At 43.8% G+C, this 23,659-nt stretch overlaps 1 protein-coding gene across 1 annotated transcript; it reads left to right on the top strand.

Annotated features, from left to right (window-relative positions):
• The first annotated feature begins 8,218 nt into the window (after window positions 1-8,218).
• On the top strand, window positions 8,219-9,953 carry LOC121534675 (guanine nucleotide-binding protein G(s) subunit alpha). The gene has a single exon (XM_041841261.2). It carries the CDS (start codon window positions 8,568-8,570, stop codon window positions 9,330-9,332), a length of 765 nt encoding a protein of 254 aa, XP_041697195.2. The 5' UTR covers window positions 8,219-8,567; the 3' UTR covers window positions 9,333-9,953.
• Window positions 9,954-23,659: the final 13,706 nt, after the last annotated feature.

Below are 23,659 nucleotides of genomic sequence, written 5' to 3'. Positions count from 1 at the left end.
GGCCGTTTACCCAGAGTCCACCACTATGGGCCGTTTACCCAGAGTCCACCACTATGGGCCGTTTACCCAGAGTCCACAACTATGGTTGGTCCGTTTACCCAGAATCCACCACTATGGTCCGTTTACCCAGAGTCCACCACTATGGGCTGTTTACCCAGAGTCCACCACTATGGTCCGTTTACCCAGAGTCCACCACTATGGGCAGTTTACCCAGAGTCCACCACTATGGGCCGTTTACCCAGAGTCCACCACTATGGTCCGTTTACCCAGAGTCCACCACTATGGGCCGTTTACCCAGAGTCCACCACTATGGGCCGTTTACCCAGAGTCCACCACTATGGTCCGTTTACCCAGAGTCCACCATGATGGTCCGTTTACCCAGAGTCCACCACTATGGGCCGTTTACCCAGAGTCCACCACTATGGTTGGTCCGTTTACCCAGAGTCCACCACTATTGTCCGTTTACCCAGAGTCCACCACTATGGTCCGTTTACCCAGAGTCCACCACTATGGGCCGTTGACACAGAGTCCACCACTATGGGCCGTTTACCCAGAGTCCACCACTATGGTCCGTTTACCCAGATTCCACCACTATGGTCCGTTTACACAGAGTCCACCACTATGGTCCGTTTACCCAGAGTCCACCACTATGGGCCGTTTACCCAGAGTCCACCACTATGGGCCGTTTACCCAGAGTCCACAACTATGGTCCGTTTACCCAGAGTCCACCACTATGGTCCGTTTACCCAGAGTCCACCACTATGGGCCGTTTACCCAGAGTCCACCACTATGGGCAGTTTACCCAGAGTCCACCACTATGGGCCGTTTACCCAGAGTCCACCACTATGGACCATTTACCCAGAGTCCACCACTATGATCTGTTTACCCAGAGTCCACCACTATGGTCTGTTTACACAGAGTCCACCACTATGGGCCGTTTACCCAGAGTCCACAACTATGGTCCGTTTACCCAGAGTCCACCACTATGGTCCGTTTACCCAGAGTCCACCACTATGGGCCGTTTACCCAGAGTCCACCACTATGGTCCGTTTACCCAGAGTCCACCACTATGGGCCGTTTACCCAGAGTCCACCACTATGGGCCGTTTACCCAGAGTCCACCACTATGGGCCGTTTACCCAGATTCCACCACTATGGGCCGTTTACCCAGATTCCACCACTATGGGCCGTTTACCCAGAGTCCACCACTATGGGCCGTTTACCCAGAGTCCACCACTATGGTCCGTTTACCCAGAGTCCACCACTATGGGCCGTTTACCCAGAGTCCACCACTATGGGCCGTTTACCCAGAGTCCACCACTATGGTCTGTTTACCCAGAGTCCACCACTATGGTCCGTTTACCCAGAGTCCACCACTATGGTCCGTTTACACAGAGTCCACCACTATGGTCCGTTTACCCAGAGTCCACCACTATGGGCCGTTTACCCAGAGTCCACCACTATGGGCCGTTTACCCAGAGTCCACAACTATGGTCCGTTTACCCAGAGTCCACCACTATGGTCCGTTTACCCAGAGTCCAACACTATGGGCCGTTTACCCAGAGTCCACCACTATGGTCCGTTTACCCAGAGTCCACCACTATGGTCCGTTTACCCAGAGTCCACCACTATGGGCCGTTTACCCAGATTCCACCACTATGGGCCGTTTACCCAGAGTCCACCACTATGGGCCGTTTACCCAGAGTCCACCACTATGGGCCGTTTACCCAGAGTCCACCACTATGGGCCGTTTACCCAGAGTCCACCACTATGGGCCGTTTACCCAGAGTCCACCACTATGGGCCGTTTACCCAGAGTCCACCACTATGGGCCGTTTACCCAGAGTCCACCACTATGGGCCGTTTACCCAGAGTCCACCACTATGGTCCGTTTACCCAGAGTCCACCACTATGGGCCGTTTACCCAGAGTCCACCACTATGGGCCGTTTACCCAGAGTCCACCACTATGGGCCGTTTACCCAGAGTCCACCACTATGGTCCGTTTACCCAGAGTCCACCACTATGGGCCGTTTACCCAGAGTCCACCACTATGGGCCGTTTACCCAGAGTCCACCACTATGGTCCGTTTACCCAGAGTCCACCACTATGGGCCGTTTACCCAGAGTCCACCACTATGGTTGGTCCGTTTACCCAGAGTCCACCACTATTGTCCGTTTACCCAGAGTCCACCACTATGGTCCGTTTACCCAGAGTCCACCACTATGGGCCGTTGACACAGAGTCCACCACTATGGGCCGTTTACCCAGAGTCCACCACTATGGGCCGTTTACCCAGAGTCCACCACTATGGTTGGTCCGTTTACCCAGAGTCCACCACTATGGTCCGTTTACCCAGAGTCCACCACTATGGGCCGTTTACCCAGAGTCCACCACTATGGGCCGTTGATCCAGAGTCCACCACTATGGTCCGTTGACCCAGAGTCCACCACTATGGTCCGTTTACCCAGAGTCCACCACTATGGGCCGTTTACCCAGAGTCCACCTCTATGGGCCATTTACCCAGAGTCCACCACTATGGGCCGTTTACCCAGAGTCCACCACTGTGGTCCGTTTACCCAGAGTCCACCTCTATGGGCCATTTACCCAGAGTCCACCACTATGGTCCGTTTACCCAGAGTCCATCACTATGGGCCGTTTACCCAGAGTCCACCACTATGGGCCGTTTACCCAGAGTCCACCACTATGGGCCGTTTACCCAGAGTCCACCACTATGGGCCGTTTACCCAGAGTCCACCACTATGGGCCGTTTACCCAGAGTCCACCACTATGGGCCATTTACCCAGAGTCCACCACTATGGTCCGTTTACCCAGAGTCCATCACTATGGTCCGTTTACCCAGAGTCCACCACTATGGGCCGTTTACCCAGAGTCCACCACTATGGGCCGTTTACCCAGAGTCCACCACTATGGTGCCATTTATCCAGAGTCCACCACTATGGGCCGTTTACCCAGAGTCCAGAGTCTACAGTCTTCCTAGTCCTAGCTTTGACCCAATCTGTTTCCCTAGACACATGCTCCATCTAGTGTCTAAAATTATAATAGCATGAGGCGACATCAAGCTTTCTGGGAGTTTGGGGGGGGCACCCTGAAGGAGACATGAGATCCCCTAAATGCAACAACAATCGAACTTTGTTGGGGGTCTTTACATGAACCATTCTCCTATTTGTTTAAGATTTAATTTTGCACTTCTACAATGGTAAATAAGCGTATTCCAAATTAAACGAACACCCCCGCCTCTCTGTCATGGTTTAAACCAGTGATCAGGTTCTTTCATTTTTCATTAATATTTCGACTCCGCCTGTTTGCCTCTCTCTCTGTCTGTCTTGAGCTTTCGCCAGCAAACTTGCAAGATTGTTTCAAATGGGCCCTCAATGTTTCCCGTGCCAATGAGCTTTTGGTTTTTGGTTCCAGGTAGAACTCTTTTGGGTTTCATATAAAACCCTTCCCACAGAGGGTTCTACATGGAACAGAATGCATGTTTTGGAATATTTTTATTCTGTAGAGGCTTCCTTCTTTTCACTCTGTCATTTAGGTTAGTATTGTTGAGTAACTACAATGTTGTTGATCCATCCCCTTACAAATAATTGTATGTGTGGGGTACAGAGATGAGGTAGTCATAAAAAAAAAATCATGTTAAACACTATTATTACACACATTTAATCAATTTTAAATTCAGGCTGCAACACAACAAAATGTGGAAAAAGTAAAGGGGTGTGAATACTTTCTGAAGACACTGTATGGATATCATTACTAATAGAATTGTAACGCCAAGGTAGTGGGTTCGATCCCCGGGATCACCCATACACAAAAAAAAAATAATGATGCACGCATGACTGTAAGTCGCTTTGGATAAAAGCGTCTGCTAAATTCATATTATATTATTATATTATATTATAGACCTACAAAATTATGAACGTATGGTCAATCAAATAATTACTCTGTAAAACGTGGAATGCATTTACTCAATTCAACTAATAGGGTTTATTAGTCACAAAATAATTGACACTCAAACAATTACAGTGTACATGAAATACATGAGACATTACAATACAAGACAGAGTGAATGACTATCACCAATAGGTTAAGACTTAACGCGTCTTCAGTTCAGAATCATCTCTAAGAGAAAAAAAACTGCTTGCTAACAAGTTCTCAAAGTATGAGCATATTCACTGCCCTTTTAACCAAATTCAAGCGAGAACGCACCCCCCCCAACCTGAATGAACATTTCTTTGCACTTTGCTAGTGAAAACAAAAGAAAGGAACAACACACCCAGATTCTAATCTAAATCAACTCAATTTGAATGTTATGACTAAGGCTAAGACCCAGATGCAGACACAGGAGGCGGATAGTACGAGTCTCAGAGGTTATTACAGTACAAGGGGGAGGCAAAAGGTAGGTCAAGGCAGGCAAAGAGTCGTAATCCAAATCAGAGTCAGGCAGGTACAGGACGGCAGGCAGGATCAGGGTCAGGACAGGCAGGATCAGGGTCAGGACAGGCAGGATCAGGGTCAGGACAGGCAGGATCAGGGTCAGGACAGGCAGGATCATGGTCAGGACAGGCAGGATCAGGGTCAGGTCAGGCAGAAAGGTCAGAACTGGGAAGACTAAGAAAAACCAAAAACTAGTGCGCAGGAAACACGGGAACACGCTGGTAGGACTTGACGGGACAAGACGAACTGGCAACAGACAAACAGAAAACGCAGGTATCGGTAGGTACTTTCTGCCTGTCCTGACCCTGATCCTGCCTGTCCTGACCCTGATCCTGCCTGTCCTGACCCTGATCCTGCCTGTCCTGACCCTGATCCTGCCTGCCGTCCTGTACCTGCCTGACTCTGATTTGGATTATGACTCTTTGCCTGCCTTGACCTAACGTTTGCCATACACGAGGTAATGGGAGACACCTGGTGGGGGTTGGAGACAATCACAAGACAGGTGAAACAGATCAGGGTGTGACAGACCGAACAACAGGAATGTACCTGATAACCGGTTAACCCAACATACAATTTCAACCCAGGCACTCTAAAAATACATCAACCAGAAAACATACAATGCAATTGAACTAATCAAATTGCACAGCTCTTTATGAGCTCTCGAGACAAATGTTTCATTTAATTCACACAGTGACATGAATTTAGTCAATTCAAGTTTCATCAGTCTTCACACCTCCAACGGTGTCTGTGCTCCCAGGACATCCGTGAGAACGTCTCGTCCTGGGAATGGCCATGGCAAAAGGTGTGTTTGACCCCTTTGATAGCCCACAGATGGTCAGCCATCCAAACAACATCATAAGTCGTGACGGAGTCATCACGCTGGGCCATCTAGTCGCTAGACGCATCTTCATCACTGGCCTTCAACATGGTTCACATTTGTTCACTCTCTCTGTTTTTCCACTACACGTTGACAGGATAGTCTCAAACTAAAGCTCATCCAGCTTGTTCTCCAGTGACTGCACGTTCGCTAATAGAACAGAGTGCGATGGCGGTCTATTTGCTGGGCGACGTAGTCTCGTCAGGACGCCGCCTCGCCTGCCTCTTTCACCACCACTTCCTCTTTCGAGTTCCGGGGACCAAGGCCTGGTTCGGAGCAAGCAGAACGTCCAGAGCTGCCGACTCCTTGAAATAGGCATTTTCATCCAAAGGGTCTTTATGTTCCATTTCACCTGTGCAGTCGACACGGGAAAAAAACCCCGACATAAGACATTTCACATAAGACAATTAATTACTACACCAGGGTTTCCCAAACTCGGTCCCTGGACCCCAAGGGGTGCACATTTTGGTTTTTGTCCTAGCACTACACAGTTGATTCAAATAATCAACTAATCATCAAGATTTTTGTAGTGTTAGGGCAAAAACTAAAACGTGCACCGCTTGGGGTCCAGAGGACAGAGTTTGGGGAACGCTGTACTACACCTTCTCCTTGGGACACTGTGTTTCAAAGAAAGAGAGTGGCAGCTTGGACAAAATGAGTTTAATTTGTGTTTTAATAGACGTTTGAAACCCTGTAGATAATGTATATTTGTTCCATTTTATGCATTCTGTTTAATTTAATTATTTGCCATGTGCCTTCGTTCCTGGTGCCAAATGTATTTATTCTTTGACAGTGCACGCTTAGAAAAAAAGGGTTCTTCGGTTGTCCCCATAGGAGAACCCTTTGAATAACCCTTTTTGGTTCCAGGTAGAACTCTTTTGGGTTCCATGTAGAACCCTTTCCACAGAGGGTTCTACATGGAACTCAAAAGGGTTCTACCTGGAACCAAAAACGGTTATCCTATGGGGACAGCTGAAGAAACCTTTTGGAACTAAGAGTGTACTGTAGTGAGGGTTAAAGGTCACTACAGTATGCATGTATGTGCTGTTTGTTTCAGGACTATCACCCGGTTGTACCTTGTAACAATTATGGAAATAAAAATGTGATGAAGCAAATGCCATATGGGGTCCTCATCTTGGACACACACACACACAGACACACACAGACACTACCTCATACCGACATGCTGTTAGCTTGACATCAGCAGCACACACAACTTGACAGCCAGTGTACCTCTGTGCCCCTCCTGCTCAACAGATGGCGCTATAGTCCTATTAAGCTCAACTAGCTAACCTGCTACCCTTGTTTGCGAAAATGAAAGGGGAACACCTCCATCCCCAGGATGTTGATTGAAAGTGAAAATTCCATGCTATAGATTGAACCAATAACAGTTGGTTGTTTTCATGCAAGTATTATGGGGTGGTAGCTATTGAAGTTTTAGGGAAGTATTTAAATCTCAATAAAATTAAAAATCTTTAAAAAATTGACAAATAGCACAAAAATAATTGCTGTGGATTGTAGAGGCGAGGTCCCTGAACCAATAACAGGTGGTTTTATTTAAGTCCTATGGGGTGGAAGATGTTGAACATTATTTGAAGTATTTTTGTAAAAGTGAATTAAAATGAATAGAAAACAGATCAAGTAAAAAAAAGCTGAACTAATCGGCATGGATTGGAGAGATGAGGTCTCTCAACAAAGTGAAATTGGTTTGAGATCTCTATGTCATGTGGTTGAGCAGCTATTTACATTTTTCATTAACATGCAATAGTAGACATTGCAGTTTTAACCCTGGAGCTGTGGAGAGCACACGTTTTAGCTACATTTCGGCCTCCAAAAAGGAAATACGACACCGAATTCCAAAAACAAGGGGTGTAACCTGAATCAGTATGTCATATATATCACCCTGGCACGTTCCGTTGAAGAGGTATTGATGAGCAAAGTCAGAATCTTTCATATAAAGCTAACTATAAAGCAGTCAGTAACACACATAACATCAAGGTTTCTGTGTTTACAGAGTGGCATACATAGATATCAATACAAAAACTGGAGTGATGGAAAATGGAGTGATGGAAAATGTAGGCCTCCGTGATTCACAGAATACCCCACTCTCCCCAGAATACCCCACTCTCCCGAGAATACCCCACTCTCCCCTATAAATCAACACATGTTGTGTGGGTTTTGCCCTAATATGGACCAGAGAATGTTGGGTTATGGATGGTGTTCTCTGTGTCAACCTGGAATCAGGGGTAGATGTAACATAGTCAACTTAAATCCGATACACTACGATTAGTATGATACTGTGTATTACGTTTCGTATGGTATGTATTAAATTGTGGATGTCCATCATCCATTTCGTATGATATTATATGAATTACAATTCGTATGATATGTTATGATTTGACATAGTACAATATGTTACGCATTGCAATTTGTACAATATGTTATGAATTTGCAAAAACATATCATATGTTACAAATTCCAATTTGTTGTGGCTAACATTTTAGCTAGGTTGCTAATGCTAATGTTAACTAGATGTCTAACGTTAACTAGGCTAGGGGTTAAATTAGGGTTAAGGTTAAGGTTCGCCAACATGCAAAGTAGTTGCAAAGTAGCTAAAAAGTATTACGTAGTTACAAAGTTGGTAATTAGTTAAAATGCAAAAGTTGTCCATGATGAGATTTGAACACACAAAGTTTTGGGTTGCTAGACGTTCGCGTTATACACCCAACCAGCCACCCTACTGTAGTTTTTGCCTTAAGCAACATTCAGTCTTATGTAACCATACCAAACGTATCATATCATACTCATATGAGCTTCTCGGATTTACTTTTACTATGTTACGTCCAGCCTATGAGACCAGGCTGACAGGCTACAACAAGACATTCGATTCGGCTGAATCAGGAAGCTATAGTCTCCCTCCAGTTGCTTTGATCGTCTCGCGGTGGTGGAGAGTGGATGGCTCAAGAAAATTCAATAAAATAGTCTACGCTTTTTTGAACTGCGAATTTGTTTGGGAACTTCTGCCACCGCCTAGTGTTCCGGAGTGATATTATAGGGGATAGTCTAGTATAACACCGTCTTTTTCTCATAGACTGGAGACTTTGAAGAAGATGAGTTATTTGTTTGTTCATATATTAAACTACACTGTCACCAAATGTAAGGAACGTTTTTTTTATTCGGGCAGTCTAGGAATCTAGTATTATTTATTTACTGCATCCCTTTTGTTGGGTTTCCAGGAAAATGGCTCCTTATGTTCTTGACGATACGCGCAAAGGCCAGCATAATAAGGAAAAGGCACGTCGAGAAGAAAACAAAAGGATTGATAAAAACCTTGAAAAAGAACGAAGGATTTACCTAAGAACGAAACGGCTACTAGTATTAGGAGCAGATGAATCTGGGAAAAGAACTATAGTCAATCAGATGAGATATTTGCATGTAAAATGCACTCAAGAGGAGAAAACGCATTACATGCTAATTTCAAAACAAAAATTTTTTGAGACACGTTGCCAACAGGACGGTATCTTTTACCATATTTTTAATGTCAGAGGTCAAAGGAAAGAAAGCATGAGGAAGTGGTTGCAGTATTTTTCTGATGTTACGGCCATTATTTTTGTGGTGGACAGCAGCAGCTATGATATGGTGAGCCGGGAAGACAACGAGACCAACAGGCTTCATGAGTCACTAAACCTGTTCAGTACCATCTGGAACTACAGGTGGCTGTTAGACATTCCTGTCTTCCTCTTCCTGAACAAACAGGACCTTCTAGCAGAGAAGGTTTTGGCTGGGAAATCTAAAATAGAGGACTATTTCCCGGAGTTTGCACACTATACTACGCATCAAAAATCAGAACCAGGGGAGGATCTTCGTGTCACTAAGGCAAAACACTTCATAGTGGAGGAGTTTCTGAAGATCACCACAGCCAGTGGAGGCGAAAGGATCTGTTTGTTCCATTTCACCTGTGCAGTTGACACGGAAAGCATCCTGCGCGGTCTTCGGAGAGTGTGAATGTTCGTTGTTGGCGTAAAGACTGTAAATCATTATGTTTACTGGATCCAAGCAGAGACTTCTATTTACAAGACTCAAGTGAGCACCAAAATACGTATTTTAAATGTCATTTCGGTGTCTTTTCAACGTCATTTGCTCATGGGTGCAAAAACCGAGATGGAAAGTCAGTTCATATCAGGGCAGAATGTCACATTATTTGATGCGACTGTAAGTCGCTTTGGATAAAAGCGTCTGCTAAATGGCATATTATTATTATTATTATTATTATTATGTTGGAAAATGGACTACGACACCTTCTCCTGGGGACACTGTTTCAAGGATAGAGAGTGGCAGCCTGAAAAAAAATATTAGTTCTGTTTGTGTTTGATAGACGTTTGAAACCCTGTAAATAATGTATATTTGAAATGTCAGAACTTGTCCTCATTACTTTTGCAACTTTTTTTTTTGTTTCGATTTGAAGACATTGTTTGATTGTTTGCCATGTGGCTTTGTTCCTGGTTTCTACAGTGCCCGATGTATTTCTTGTTTGATGGTATTGTAATGAGGGTTAAGGTCGCTACGGTATTTATGTTGTTTATTTCAGAACTATGATCAATTTTTTCCAAATAAAAATTATGGTAATAAAAAGGAAAAGATGAAGAAAAAAACTGCCTCCCAATAATTTCCAATAGAGAGAAATTGTTGGCATCTCTCTGTAGGCACTAACTCCGCCATGGTTCGTTGGACAAAGCATATGGGGGAAATTAATGTGGTTTTTGGATAAACGCCAAAAATAAGGTCTGTGGTAAACACAGGCTTAGGAGATCTTATACATTTTGTTCCATGAGATCATCATCAGCTAGCGTCACCTTTTTGTGATTTTTTAAAAAGCATTTATTTCATTTTAAAAAGCACATAAACGGCTTCATAATTCATAAAGGTAATGTTAACTGATTGATATCTCATAGAACCAAAAGTATAAGTTCTCCTAAGCCTCTTAACCTCAGACCTTATAACATTACGAGACTTCCAGAAAAGCTTGCGAAATAGTCCAAGCAGACCAGGCAGGGGTTTGGTGTTTGAGAAGTCAATGATAGAAGTTCCAAATTATTCCTTGTAGTATGCCTCGATCAGACCGACAGCATCGTTGTGTTTTGGTATACCAGAAGTACAGTGCCTTGCAAAAGTATTCATCCCCTTTGGCGTTTTTCCTATTTTGTTCCATTACAACCTGTAATTTTTAATGGATTTTTATTTTTATTTCATGTAATGGACATACACAAAATAGTCCAAATTGGTGAAGTGAAATGAAAAAAATAACTTGTTTCAAAAAAATTCATAAAAATAAATAACGGAAAAGTGGTGCGTGCATATGTATTCACCCCCTTTGCTATGAAGTCCCTAAATAAGATCTGGTGCAACCAATTACCTTCAGAAGTCACATAATTTGTTAAATAAAGTCCACCTGTGTGCAATCTAAGTGTCACATGATCTGTCACATGATCTCAGTATATAAACACCTGTTCAGAAATCAAATCAAATCAAATTGTATTTGCCACATGCGCCGAATACAGCAGGTGTAGACATTACCGTGAAATGCTTACTTACAGCCCTTAACCAACAATGCATTTATTTCTTAATAAAAAAGTAAAATAAAACAACAACAACAAAAAAGTGTTGAGAAAAAAAGAGCAGAAGTGAAATAAAATAACAGGAGGGAAAAAAGTATTTGATCCCCTGCTGATTTTGTACGTTTGCCCACTGACAAAGACATGATCAGTCTATAATTTTAATGGTAGGTTTATTTGAACAGTGAGAGACAGAATAACAACAAAAAAATCCAGAAAAATGCATGTAAAAAATGTCATAAATTGATTTGCATTTTAATGAGGGAAATAAGTATTTTCCCCCTCTGCAAAACATGACTTAGTACTTGGTGGCAAAACCCTTGTTGGCAATCACAGAGGTCAGATGTTTCTTGCAGTTGGCCACCAGGTTTGCACATATCTCAGGAGGGATTTTGTCCCACTCCCATTTGCAGATCTTCTCCAAGTCATTAAGGTTTCGAGGCTGACGTTTGGCAACTCGAACCTTCAGCTCCCTCCACAGATTTTCTATGGGATTAAGGTCTGGAGATTGGCTAGGCCACTCCAAGACCTTAATGTGCTTCTTCTTGAGCCACTCCTTTGTTGCCTTGGCCGTGTGTTTTGGGTCATTGTCATGCTGGAATACCCATCCACGACCCATTTTCAATGCCCTGGCTGAGGGAAGGAGGTTCTCACCCAAGATTTGACGGTACATGGCCCCGTCCATCGTCCCTTTGATGCGGTGAAGTTGTCCTGTCCCCTTAGCAGAAAAACACCCCCAAAGCATAATGTTTCCACCTCCATGTTTGACGGTGGGGATGGTGTTCTTGGGGTCATAGGCAGCATTCCTCCTCCTCCAAACACGGCGAGTTGAGTTGATGGCAAAGAGCTCGACTTTGGTATCATCTGACCACAACACTTTCACCCAGTTCTCCTCTGAATCATACAGATGTTCATTGGCAAACTTCAGACGGGCCTGTATATGTGCTTTCTTGAGCAGGGGGACCTTGCGGGCGCTGCAGGATTTGCCGATGTAGCATATAGCCCGCTAGCTGTATGTTGTCCATGTCGTCGTTCAGCCACGACTCTGAAACATAATATATTACAGTTTTTAATGTCCCGTTGGTAGGATAAGCGAAAGGCCCCAGAGTCTGCAACACCACTAAGCAAGGGGCACCATGAAGACCAAGGAGCTCTCCAAACAGGTCAGGACAAAGTTGTGGAGAAGTACAGATCAGGGTTGGGTTATAAAAAAATATCAGAAACTTTGAACATCCCACGGAGCACCATTAAATCCATTATGAAAAAATTGAAAGAATATGGCACCACAACAGACCTGCCAAGAGTGGGCCGCCCACCAAAACTCACGGCCCAGGCAAGGAGCGCATTAATCAGAGAGGCAACAAAGAGACCAAAGATAACCCTGAAGGAGCTGCTATCTGTCCATAGGACCACTTTAAGCCGTACACTCCACAGAGCTGGGCTTTATGGAAGAGTGGCCAGAAAAAAGCCATTGCTTAAAGAAAAAAATAAGCAAACACGTTTGGTGTTCGCCAAAAGGCATGTGCGAGACTAAAATTGATCATTTTGGCCATCAAGGAAAACGCTATGTCTCTCATCACGCCGAGAACACCATCCCCATGGTGGTGGCAGCATCAGGCTGTGGGGTTGTTTTTCCATCGGCAGGGACTGGGAAACTGGTCAGAATTGAAGGAATGATGGATGGCGCTAAATACAGGGAAATTCTTGAGGGAAACCTGTTTCAGTCTTCCTGAGATTTGAGACTGGGACAGAGGTTAACTTTCCAGCAAGACAATGACCCTAAGCATACTGCTAAAGCAACACTTGAGGGGGAAACATTTAAATGTCTTGGAATGGCCTAGTCAAAGCCCAGACCTCAATCCAATTGAGAATCTGTGGTATGACTTAAAGATTGCTGTACACCAGTTGAACCCATCAAACTTGAAGGAGCTGGAGCAGTTTTGCCTTGAAGAATGGGCAAAAATCCCAGTGGCTAGATGTGCCAAGCTTATAGAGACATACCCCAAGAGAGTTGCAGCTGTAATTGCTGCAAAAGTTGGCTGGGGGGGGTGAATAGTTATGCACGCTCAAGTTCTGTTTTGTTGTCTTATTTCTTGTTTGTTTCACAAGAAAAAATATTTTGCATCTTCAAAGTGGTAGGCATGTTGTGTAAATCAAATGATACAAACCCCCCCAAAAAATCAATTTTAATTCCAGGTTGTAAGGCAACAAAATAGGAAAAATGCCAAGGGGGTGAATACTTTTGCAAGCCACTGTACATTCATTTCCAATGGAACGCTGCGATTGCGTTGCAGAGGCAGTTGCTGTGCGTTCTGTGTGGTGCATATTTTGGATTTATCCAATGTATGCATCAAATTGGATGCATTGACTTGACAGAAATAGTAAACAAAAGGTGAATGTTGAACTTTTGTTGCACACATATCCACAAAAATGTTGGATTACATCATGAAAAAAGTTTGGCTGCAGAATTTATTATGCAGTATTGATGCAATGACGCTGTCGGTCTGATCAGCTACAACCTCCACTCCTCGAGTAATGTGCGTGCATGTGCAAAGGCGGAGTCAGGTATTTTTGGTCAGCACGCATTTTTGTCCACATCGTCGTTGCGTTCCACCCAGAGAGGAAGACCGCCTTACGTCTTTCTATAAACTAGGGCACCAGTGAGGATTTCCTACACTGGACAATTTGTTACAGCTGTTGTTAAATCATTGATAATAATCTGCCAATTTTTTTCATGTCATTACATAAAGATATAAGGGGGATCACAGCCATAATCAATAAAATTCACGAGTTCAAATCAAATCACATTTTATTTGTCACATGCGCCGAACACAAGAGGTGTAGACCTTACCGTGAAATGCTTACTTACAGGCCCTTAACCAACAATGCAGTTCAATAATATAATAATACTTTTAGCAAAGATGTTTATTTTCAATTCACAAACTGTAGAAACAATGAGAATAGAAAGGTTCAGAACTTTTGTAAAACATCACAGTACAGTTGAAAAATATATGGCAAATAGAAATCCAATCTGGATGGTGTTAAGAGATAGATGGGAGGTGTTGAATGGAGCTGAAGGATGGGACTAATAACAACAACTAATAACAACAAGATAACTAGTGTAAGACATGCTGTGTCCATAATAAGTATACAGGTTATATATTGTGAGCTTTTGTGAAAGAGCACAGTTAGAAAGATATGGCATATAGAAGCATACCAGAGGAACATCATGAAAATGATCGGAGGAAGTTCAGGAGTAAAAACAAACAAAATATAATTATTGACTGTGTCCATAAAATGTAAAGTGGGGGAAAAAAGTATTTAGTCAGCCACCAATTGTGCAAGTTCTCCCACTTAAAAAGATGAGAGAGACCTGTAATTTTCATCATAGGTACATGTCAACTATGACAGACAAAATGAGAAAATCACATTGTAGGATTTTTTATGAATTTATTTGCAAATTATGGTGGAAAATAAGTATTTGGTCAATAACAAAAGTTTCTCAATACTTTGTTATATACTCTTTGTTGGCAATGACACATGTCAAACGTTTTCTGTAAGTCTTCACAAGGTTTTCACACACTGTTGCTGGTATTTTGGCCCATTCCTCCATGCAGATCTCCTCTAGAGCAGTGATGTTTTGGGGCTGTTGCTGGGCAACACAGACTTTCAACTCCCTCCAAAGATTTTCTATGGGGTTGAGATCTGGAGACTGGCTAGGCCACTCCAGGACCTTGAAATGCTTCTTACGAAGCCACTCCTTCGTTGCCCGGGCGGTGTGTTTGGGATCATTGTCATGCTGAAAGACCCAGCCACGTTTCATCTTCAATGCCCTTGCTGATGCACAATGGCTCAATGTAATGCAATGGGGGGTTACATTATGCTACACACATCCCTTTCTCTAGGTCAATGAAGTAGCCGATTCTGTTCTGTTACATTTACGCCATTTAGCAGATGCTCTTACCCAGAGAGACAGTAAGTGAATTCATCTTAAAGTAGCTAGGTAATACAGCTACGTATCACTGTCATAGTAAGCTAAACTAATCCACCATAAAATCAGTGCTATTCTATCACGGTCTACAGACACAGCCCTCACATTTGAGTCATTTAGCAGATCCAGCACAACATACAGTAATGAGTGCATAGATTTTCATACTGGTCCCCCGTGGGAATCAAACCCACAACCCTGGCATTGCAACTGTCATGCTCTACCAATTGAGCAACACAGAAGCACAGACAGAGCACCAATGTTTCAGAGGCCAAAGTGCTGCCAGTTGTCTTTCAAAGTAGCCTAACCTCAGTGTCACTGCTATCTTCACCGACTAATACATTACATTACAACTTTATTGTCCGTGTTACAGTGAACAATGGAAATTTGACCCTTCTATGTGTTGAGTCACCTCTCCTGTGCTGCCCTCTACAGGAATAAAGAGTAAGTGTCCTCTCCTGTGCTGCCCTCTACAGGAAGGAACAGTAAGTGTCCTCTCCTGTGCTGCCCTCTACAGGAAGGAAGAGTAAGTGTCCTATCCTGTGCTGCCCTCTACAGGAAGGAAGAGTAAATGTCCTCTCATGTGCTGCCCTCTACAGGAAGGAACAGTAAGTGTCCTCTCCTGTGCTGCCCTCTACAGGAAGGAAGAGTAAGTGTCCTCTCCTGTGCTGCCCTCTACAGGAAGGAAGAGTAAATGTCCTCTCCTGTGCTGCCCTCTACAGGAAGGAAGAGTAAGTGTCCTCTCCTGTGCTGCCCTCTACAGGAAGGAAGAGTAAGTGTCCTCTCCTGTGCTGCCCTCTACAGGAAGGAAGAGTAAGTGTCCTCTCCTGTGCTGCCCTCTACAGGAATAAAGAGTAAGCGTCCTCTCCTGTGCTGCCCTCTACAGGAAGGAACAGTAAGTGTCCTCTCCTGTGCTGCCCTCTACAGGAATAAAGAGTACGTGTCCTCTCCTGTGCTGCCCTCTACAGGAAGGAACAGTAAGTGTCCTCTCCTGTGCTGCCCTCTACAGGAAGGAAGAGTAAGTGTCCTCTCCTGTGCTGCCCTCTACAGGAAGGAAGAGTAAATGTCCTCTCCTGTGCTGCCCTCTACAGGAAGGAAGAGTAAGTGTCCTCTCCTGTGCTGCCCTCTACAGGAAGGAAGAGTAAGTGTCCTCTCCTGTGCTGCCCTCCAGGAAGGAAGAGTAAATGTCCTCTCCTGTGCTGCCCTCTACAGGAAGGAAGAGTAAATGTCCTCTCCTGTGCTGCCCTCTACAGGAAGGAAGAGTAAATGTCCTCTCCTGTGCTGCCCTCTACAGGAAGGAAGAGTAAATGTCCTCTCCTGTGCTGCCCTCTACAGGAAGAGTAAGTCAGTGGAGCTGGAGGATGTGAAGTTCCATCAGTGTGTCCGTCTGTCCCGCTTTGAGAACAACCGTACCTTCTTGTTCATGTCCTAATGCCTCAACACACATGTAGGTACCAGGTGACAGACAGGTCCTCGACACACACATAGGTACCAGCTAACAGACAGACCCTTAACACACACATAGGTACCAGCTAACAGACAGACCCTTAACACACACCTAGGTACCAGCTAACAGACAGATGTGGGCAGTGTTCAGTAAGGTGAAACATTCACAACGTTGCAGATAGAAATGTTTATTTTGGTGTCTGGTAAATCAATGAATGGTAATGCCAAACACATTTTCTTGATTTATATGTTGCATGTAGTAATGCCTGTTAGCCACTAAGAGCTGGTGAAGTTTTATTCCATCGCCTGCCTTTGTGCCCTTGAGCAAGGCACTTAACCCCATACAATCACTCTAGGGGCGCTGCACTGCGGCTGACCCATAGCTTCCAGCCCCTGTATCTTGTTGGATAAACAGGTTAGTTTGTTGTAGATTTGTGTTGTTTATCCTGTGGATAAATGATTCCATATGTGTTATTTCATAGTTTTGATGTCTTCACTATTATTCTACAATGTAGAAAATAGTAAAAATAAAGAAAAACCCTTGAATGAGTAGGTGTGTCCAAACTTTTGACTGGTACTGTATATATTCTTAATTCCATTCCTTTACTTAGATTTTTGTGTATGGGGTATATGTTGTGAAATTGTTAGATATTAATGCACTGTCGGAGCTAGAAACACAATCATTTCGCTACACCAGCAATAACATCTGCTAAACACGTGTGTGTGTGACCAATATTTTATTATTTATTTTAATTTTTATAGGTAAGCATTCTCACAACCGGATTGAGTACATGATCAGGGTTCACAACATCTCACATTTCTGATTATTTTTCGATGTTGTTGACAGTAGCATTGTTGATCTAATTCTAATACTGTTTATATGGCTTCTGAATGACTGAGCCACATCGATGAGCTAATCACATTATCCTCAAAAGGATCGATCAATCAATAGACTACAGAGAACATTGACTAACAAACATTCTCTCTCTCTTGTGGCCCCCACCTCTATCAAAGTTGCACATCCCTGATTTAGACAAATAGGGCCTTATAGACTCATAGTGGTAAGGAGTATGTGATGCGAGCCCACTTTGGTTTGCCCAGTGTAGAGGCAGAGGACAGCGTCAAGTTTGAGATTCCTTACTTCACCACCTCTGGTGTACAGGGCAGTCTCTCTCAGAAGAGTTACCCTCATATACAGTACCAGTCAAAAGTTTGCACACACCTACTCATTCAAAAAAATCAAAAATGATTTTAAAAACTATTTTCTACATTGTAGAATAAAAGTGAAGACATAAACTATGAAATAACACATATGGAATCATGTAGTAACCAAAAAAGTGTTAAACAAATCAAAATAAATGTGATACTGTAGAGAAATATATACCTCTGGCATACAAGTCAGTCTCTATACTGAAGATAACTATATACCTCTGGCATACAGGTCAGTCTCGATATACCGTAGAGAAATGTATACCTTTAGCATACAAGTCAGTCTCTATACTGAAGATAAATATATACCTCTGGCATACAGGTCAGTCTCTGTCTCTACACTGAGTGTACAAAACATTAAGAACAACTTCCTAATATTGACTTGCAACACCTTTTGTCCTCAGAACAGCCTCAATTTCTCGGGACGTGGACTCTAAAAGGTGTCAGAGCGTTCCACAGGGATGCTGGTCCATGTTGACTCCAATGCTTCCCACAGTTGTTAAGTTGACTGGATGTCCTTTGGTTGGTGGACCATTCTTGATACACACGGGAAACTGTTGAGTGTGAAAAACCCAGCAATGTTGTAGTTCTTGACACACTCAAACCGGTGCGCCTGACACCTAGGCAGCAGCATATGCCACATTACATTGAAGACAAATGGCAATAGGCATTAGCCAGTTTGAAAGAAATAAGAAAGGATTAGTATGGTAGCTGACCTGTATGCAGAGGTATACACATTATACAAAACATTAGGAACACCTGCTCTTTCTATGACATAGACTGAATCCAGGTAAAAGCTATGATCCCTTATTGATGTCACCTGTTAAATCCGCTTCAGTCAGTGTAGATGAAGGGTTAACAATGGATTTTTATTCCTGTCAAACTGGTTTTAAACCACATGGTAGCGCTGTTGGGCAGCTAATGGCTATTACCATTTGTTTGCAATGTAATGTGGCACATGAATATTTACTGTGGTAATATTCTGCATGGGGGGGGTAGATTATATTTGTCCATACCTGTACGTGAACATTTTCTCCTCCTCAGGTTGATGTCCCATCAACTTTGCAATAGGTCTGCATATCACTTAGCCTTTAAGATGGTCCAAGCACTTTTGGATTCCTAGGAAAGTCGTCCAGTCACGTGTGAATGATGTGAAAGTGAATTGGCCAGAGGGGGCAGTACAGGAGCAGTGTTATCACTAGTGGTGTAGCCATAGAGAACACCATGCATATTCCTGAACCAGTTATACTAAGCTGTATCTGTAGCCAGGGCTCAGAGTTTTACCTGGTCAGGAAACCTCAGGGCCCTGTTGATAAACCCGGCTGTGATAGTCCCACAAGTCAGACCCACCTGGCGTAGCACACAACCCTGGTCCCCGCAAGGCAGGAGGGCCCACGAGCTTTGGGTGCCCCCCCCCCGGAGGTCAGGCCCCCCAGGTAGCATATGAACATGTCATTTTTTAGTTTTTTCGAATTTGCAGGAAATTAGCTTTAAAACAGCAACATTTTCTCTTAGCCTCATGGAAAAATCTGTAAAATAGCATGACATTAGTTATAAAACTGCACATTTTAATGTTTGTATTTATTTTTGGTGGGGGGGGGGGTCCTTGCTCGAACATTGCGGAGGGTTCTGCGAAACTGCGCCACGCCACTGGTCAGACCATTGTTTGTGAAACTGAGGCTACCCTGTGTCTGTTAGAGGTGACATTACTGGTGTATGTTCATGGTGAAAGCACACTTTTTAAATGCATTGTCTGTAGTTCTATAATGACAGTTAGTGATTGTCAGGTCATGTGCGAGTAGAAGGACAGCCTGAGGTGACAGTAGGAATGTGTCCCAAATGGAACCCTATTCCCAATGTAGTGCCATAGGGCTTTGGTCAAAAGTAGTGCACTATATAGGGAATAGGGTGCCATTTGGGACTAGTAGTGGTGATGCAGGTAGAAACGCAGCCAACACACTCCCTAAGCTAAGCCTTCAGTGACGGGTCTAGTCTAGCATTCTCCTGGCAGTTGATGCTGTTGGTATGTAACATGACTTTGACTGAACACTTTCACCACCAGGGTCATGTTCAGTAGTAACGAAATAGGAAATCATGTTTTGAAACAGAAACTGAATTGCACTATCAGAACATGTCCAATAAGATAGCAAATGTTCTTTCTGTTGCCAAAATGTTTTGCTACGTTGTTCCCAGAAGCGCTGTTCTTGTCAGGAGTTGGAGAGTCAGTTGCCTCATAGCTAGCAGGCTCTCTCTTCGAGGCTAATTGTTTGTCCATACTTATTTTTTTTTAAGTGGGAGAGGCTGGTAGGTTTAATTCAAGTTTCAACTGGACGGCAGTTGTTGCAGTTTGACGTGATTGCTAAGAGTTCAGATTTGGGAGCAAGTCTGAATTTCCTACCATTTCCAAGCTGCAACTTTATTAAGTTGTATGAACATTAGTCAGCCCACTCAGAGGCACAGAATATGAACCCACCCATAGCCTAATTGAATCTCTGATGTTGTAAATGAGGAAGTTTGGGCAATATGATGAAACATTCTAGTAATTGAGCAGCAGCTGACACCGTTGATTTTTCTTCTCTTTCTCCTTCCCCTCTGTTTTCTTGGCTGCTGCATCCCCAATGGGCCCTGGTCAAAAGTAGTGCACTGTAAAGTGAATAGGGTGCCATTTGGAACACATGCCTAGTGTAACCATAGTAGCCATGCAGTAGACTCAGAGCAGCAGATGCTTGTATAGGTCAGGGATACATGGTCAAAAGACCATATATAAAAAATAGACGGGTATGAGAACACATCACATATTTGGTTCCCATCAGTCTGGTGTTGTTGGCTAGCTAGCCAGCACCAGAGACATGTCCTTACTACAGATAAACTACAGACAGACGGACGGACAGACGGGCGGACGGACGGGGTCCCAGCTTCAGACCCAGCCAGCACAACTAAGCTGCCCTCTAGGCCTAAATGTGAGAGGTCTGGGACTTTCTGAAGTTGCTTAATTATAGCCTGTTCTCAGAATGTATGTTCTGTAGCCAGCTATTCTATCGTTGTCATGGATGGCTATTACAGCACAATACAGTGTGAGAACAGGCTGTTTTAATGAGACGTGCAGATATCAAAGCATGGGAAAGTGGCAGTTTACAGCACCACTAAGTACAGGGTCACAAACGTATTAACCATGCAAACAACACCCTCTCTCTCAGGCGTCTTACTGGGAGTACATGCGAGCCAAACCAGGAACCCTGGAGTCTGTGTGGTCATTTACAGTGATGTTTTTTTAAAATTAATACAAGCACCTATCAATCCAAGGACTGTCTAGGCTAATTTACTACACAAACCAACAACTAGGATAAGTACGGTGTTGTTTTCTCCAGCCGTGCCAGTTAGGCAGTCTGGCATCATGGCTAAAACAATACATTGTCCTGAGCTGTTTATGAAGTGGTGAAACATCCTGTGATCTCTCTCTCTCTCGTGTCAGTCGTCCTGTCATTGATCTGCTGGCATCTGCATTTCCCCCACTGCTCTGGGGACAGTACAGTCATGTAAACTAGAGCTGTCTGGTTCCCTATAAAACACAGACAAAGATGTTTCCCTGTAAAACACAGATAAGATGTTTTCCTGTAAAACACAGACAAAGATGTTTCCCTGTAAAACACAGATAAGATGTTTCCCTATAAAACACAGACAATATGTTCTACAGTACTGTAGACTTACTGTCACATTTCAGATATACAGTACTGTAGATGTACTTACTGTCACATGTCAGATATACAGTACTGTAGACTTACTTACTGTCACATTTCAGATATACAGTACTGTAAACTTACTGTCACATGTCAGATATACAGTACTGTAGACTTACTTACTGTCACATTTCAGATATACAGTACTGTAAACTTACTGTCACATGTCAGATATACAGTACTGTAGACTTACTTACTGTCACATTTCAGATATACAGTACTGTAAACTTACTGTCACATGTCAGATATACAGTACTGTAGACTTACTTACTGTCACATTTCAGATATACACATTGTACTGTAGACTTACACTACATGACCAAAAGTATGTGGACACCTGCTTGTCGAACACCTAATTCCAAAATCATGGGCATTAATATGGAGTTGGTCCCCCCTTTGCTGCTACAACAGCCTCCACTCTTCTGGGAAGGCTTTCTCCTAGATGTTGGAACATTGCTGCAGGGATTTTCTTCCATTCATGCCACGAGCATTAGTGAGGTCGGGCACTGATGTTGGACAATTAGGCCTGGCTTGCAGTCAGCGTTCAAATTCATCCCAAAGGTGTTTGATGGGGTTGAGGTCAGGGCTGTGTACAGGCCAGTCAAGTTCTTCCACACCGATCTCGACAAACCATTTCTGTATGGACCTCGCTTTGTGCACTGGGGCATTGTCATGCTGAAACAGGAAAGGGCCTTCCCCAAACTGTTGCCACAAAGTTGTAAGCACAGAATCATCTAGAATGTCATTGTATGCTGTAGCGTTAAGATTTCTCTTCACTGGAACTAAGGGGCCTAGCTCGAACCATGAAAAACAGCCCCAGACCATTATTCCTCCTCCACCAAACTTTACAGTTGGCACTATGCATTGGGGCAGGTAGCGTTCCCCTGGCATCCGCCAAACACAGATTCGTCCGTCGGACAGCCAGATGGGGAAGCGTGATTCATCACTCCAGAGAACGCGTTTCCACTGCTTCAGAGTCCAAAGGCGGCAAGCTTTACACCACTCCAGCTGACGCTTGGCATTGCGCATGGTGATTTTAGGCTGCTCGGCCATGGAAACCCATTTCATGAGGCTCCAGACAAACAGTTATTGTGCTGACGTTGCTTCCAGAGGCAGTTTGGAACTCGTTAGTGAGTGTTGCAAACAAGGACAGATGATTTTTACGCACTTCAGCACTCGGCGGTCCCATTCTATGAGCTTGTGTGGCCTACCACTTCGCGGCTGAGCCGTTGTTGCTCCTAGACGGTTCCACTTCACAATAACAGCACTAACTGTTGACCGGGGCAGCTCTAGCAGGGCAGAAATTTGACGAACTGACTTGTTGGAAAGGCATCCTGTGACGGTGCCACGTTGACAGTCACTGAGCTTTTCAGTAAGGCCATTCTACTGCCAATGTTTGTCTACGGAGATTACACCTGTCAGCAACGGGTGTGGCTGAAATAGCCGAATCCACTAATTTGAAGGGGTGTCCACATACTTCTGGACGTGTAGTGTATGATTATAAAATGCTAAACTGTCCTAATTTAGCAGTGTGACACAGACTGCTAATCTAGGCTAATAAAACAAAAAACTTTAGCGTACCTTAAGTAATGTCTAATCACAGGTGCGTAGGAGAATCAACAACTGAAGTAGCATGGTTGAAGGGACTCCTGAGACGCACACTGTGTACAACTACAGAACATTAATACTGTATAACACATACCAATGGTAATCTCGGGAAACCCATAACGCATAAAGACTACATTTAATATTTTATTTAATCTTTATTTAATCTTTTCGGTTGCGTTTATGTTACGTCTGACCTCGAGAGATTATACCAACGGTGTTCCCTGTCCTGTGTGTGTGTGTGTGTGTGTGTAGGTGTGTGTGTGTGTGTGTGTAGGTGTGTGTGTGTGTGTGTGTGTAGGTGTGTGTGTGTAGGTGGAGTACCTGAAGATCATTAAGAGTCAGGTACATCACTCAGAATGGAGGTACGTACAGGAATTGTTCATCCCAAATTGCACCCTATTTTTACCAGAACCCATTGGGCCCTGTTCAAAAGTAGTGCACTATAAAGGGGATAGGGTGCCATTTGGGAAGTAGTGCACTATAAAGGGGATAGGGTGCCATTTGGGAAGTAGTGCACTATAAAGGGGATAGGGTGCCATTTGGGAAGTAGTGCACTATAAAGGGGATAGGGTGCCATTTGGGAAGCAGATGATTCTGCTCCAAACACTCTGCTCCAAACACTCTGCTCCAAACACTCTGCTCCAAACACTCTGCTCCAAACACTCTGCTCCAAACACTCTGCATCAGTGTTTCTTTACATCCTGGTCCTCCAGGGGACCCACGGGGGGGTGC

The sequence above is a fragment of the Coregonus clupeaformis genome, chromosome 21, assembly GCF_020615455.1.
Source record: "Coregonus clupeaformis isolate EN_2021a chromosome 21, ASM2061545v1, whole genome shotgun sequence".
Taxonomy (NCBI): domain Eukaryota; kingdom Metazoa; phylum Chordata; class Actinopteri; order Salmoniformes; family Salmonidae; genus Coregonus; species Coregonus clupeaformis.
This window is presented reverse-complemented; position numbering and strand designations above follow the sequence as displayed.

Excerpts from the sequence above, each read along its gene's own strand:
- LOC121534675 (XM_041841261.2), top strand. The coding sequence starts at position 8,568 with ATGGCTCCTTATGTTCTTGACGATACGCGCAAAGGCCAGCATAATAAG.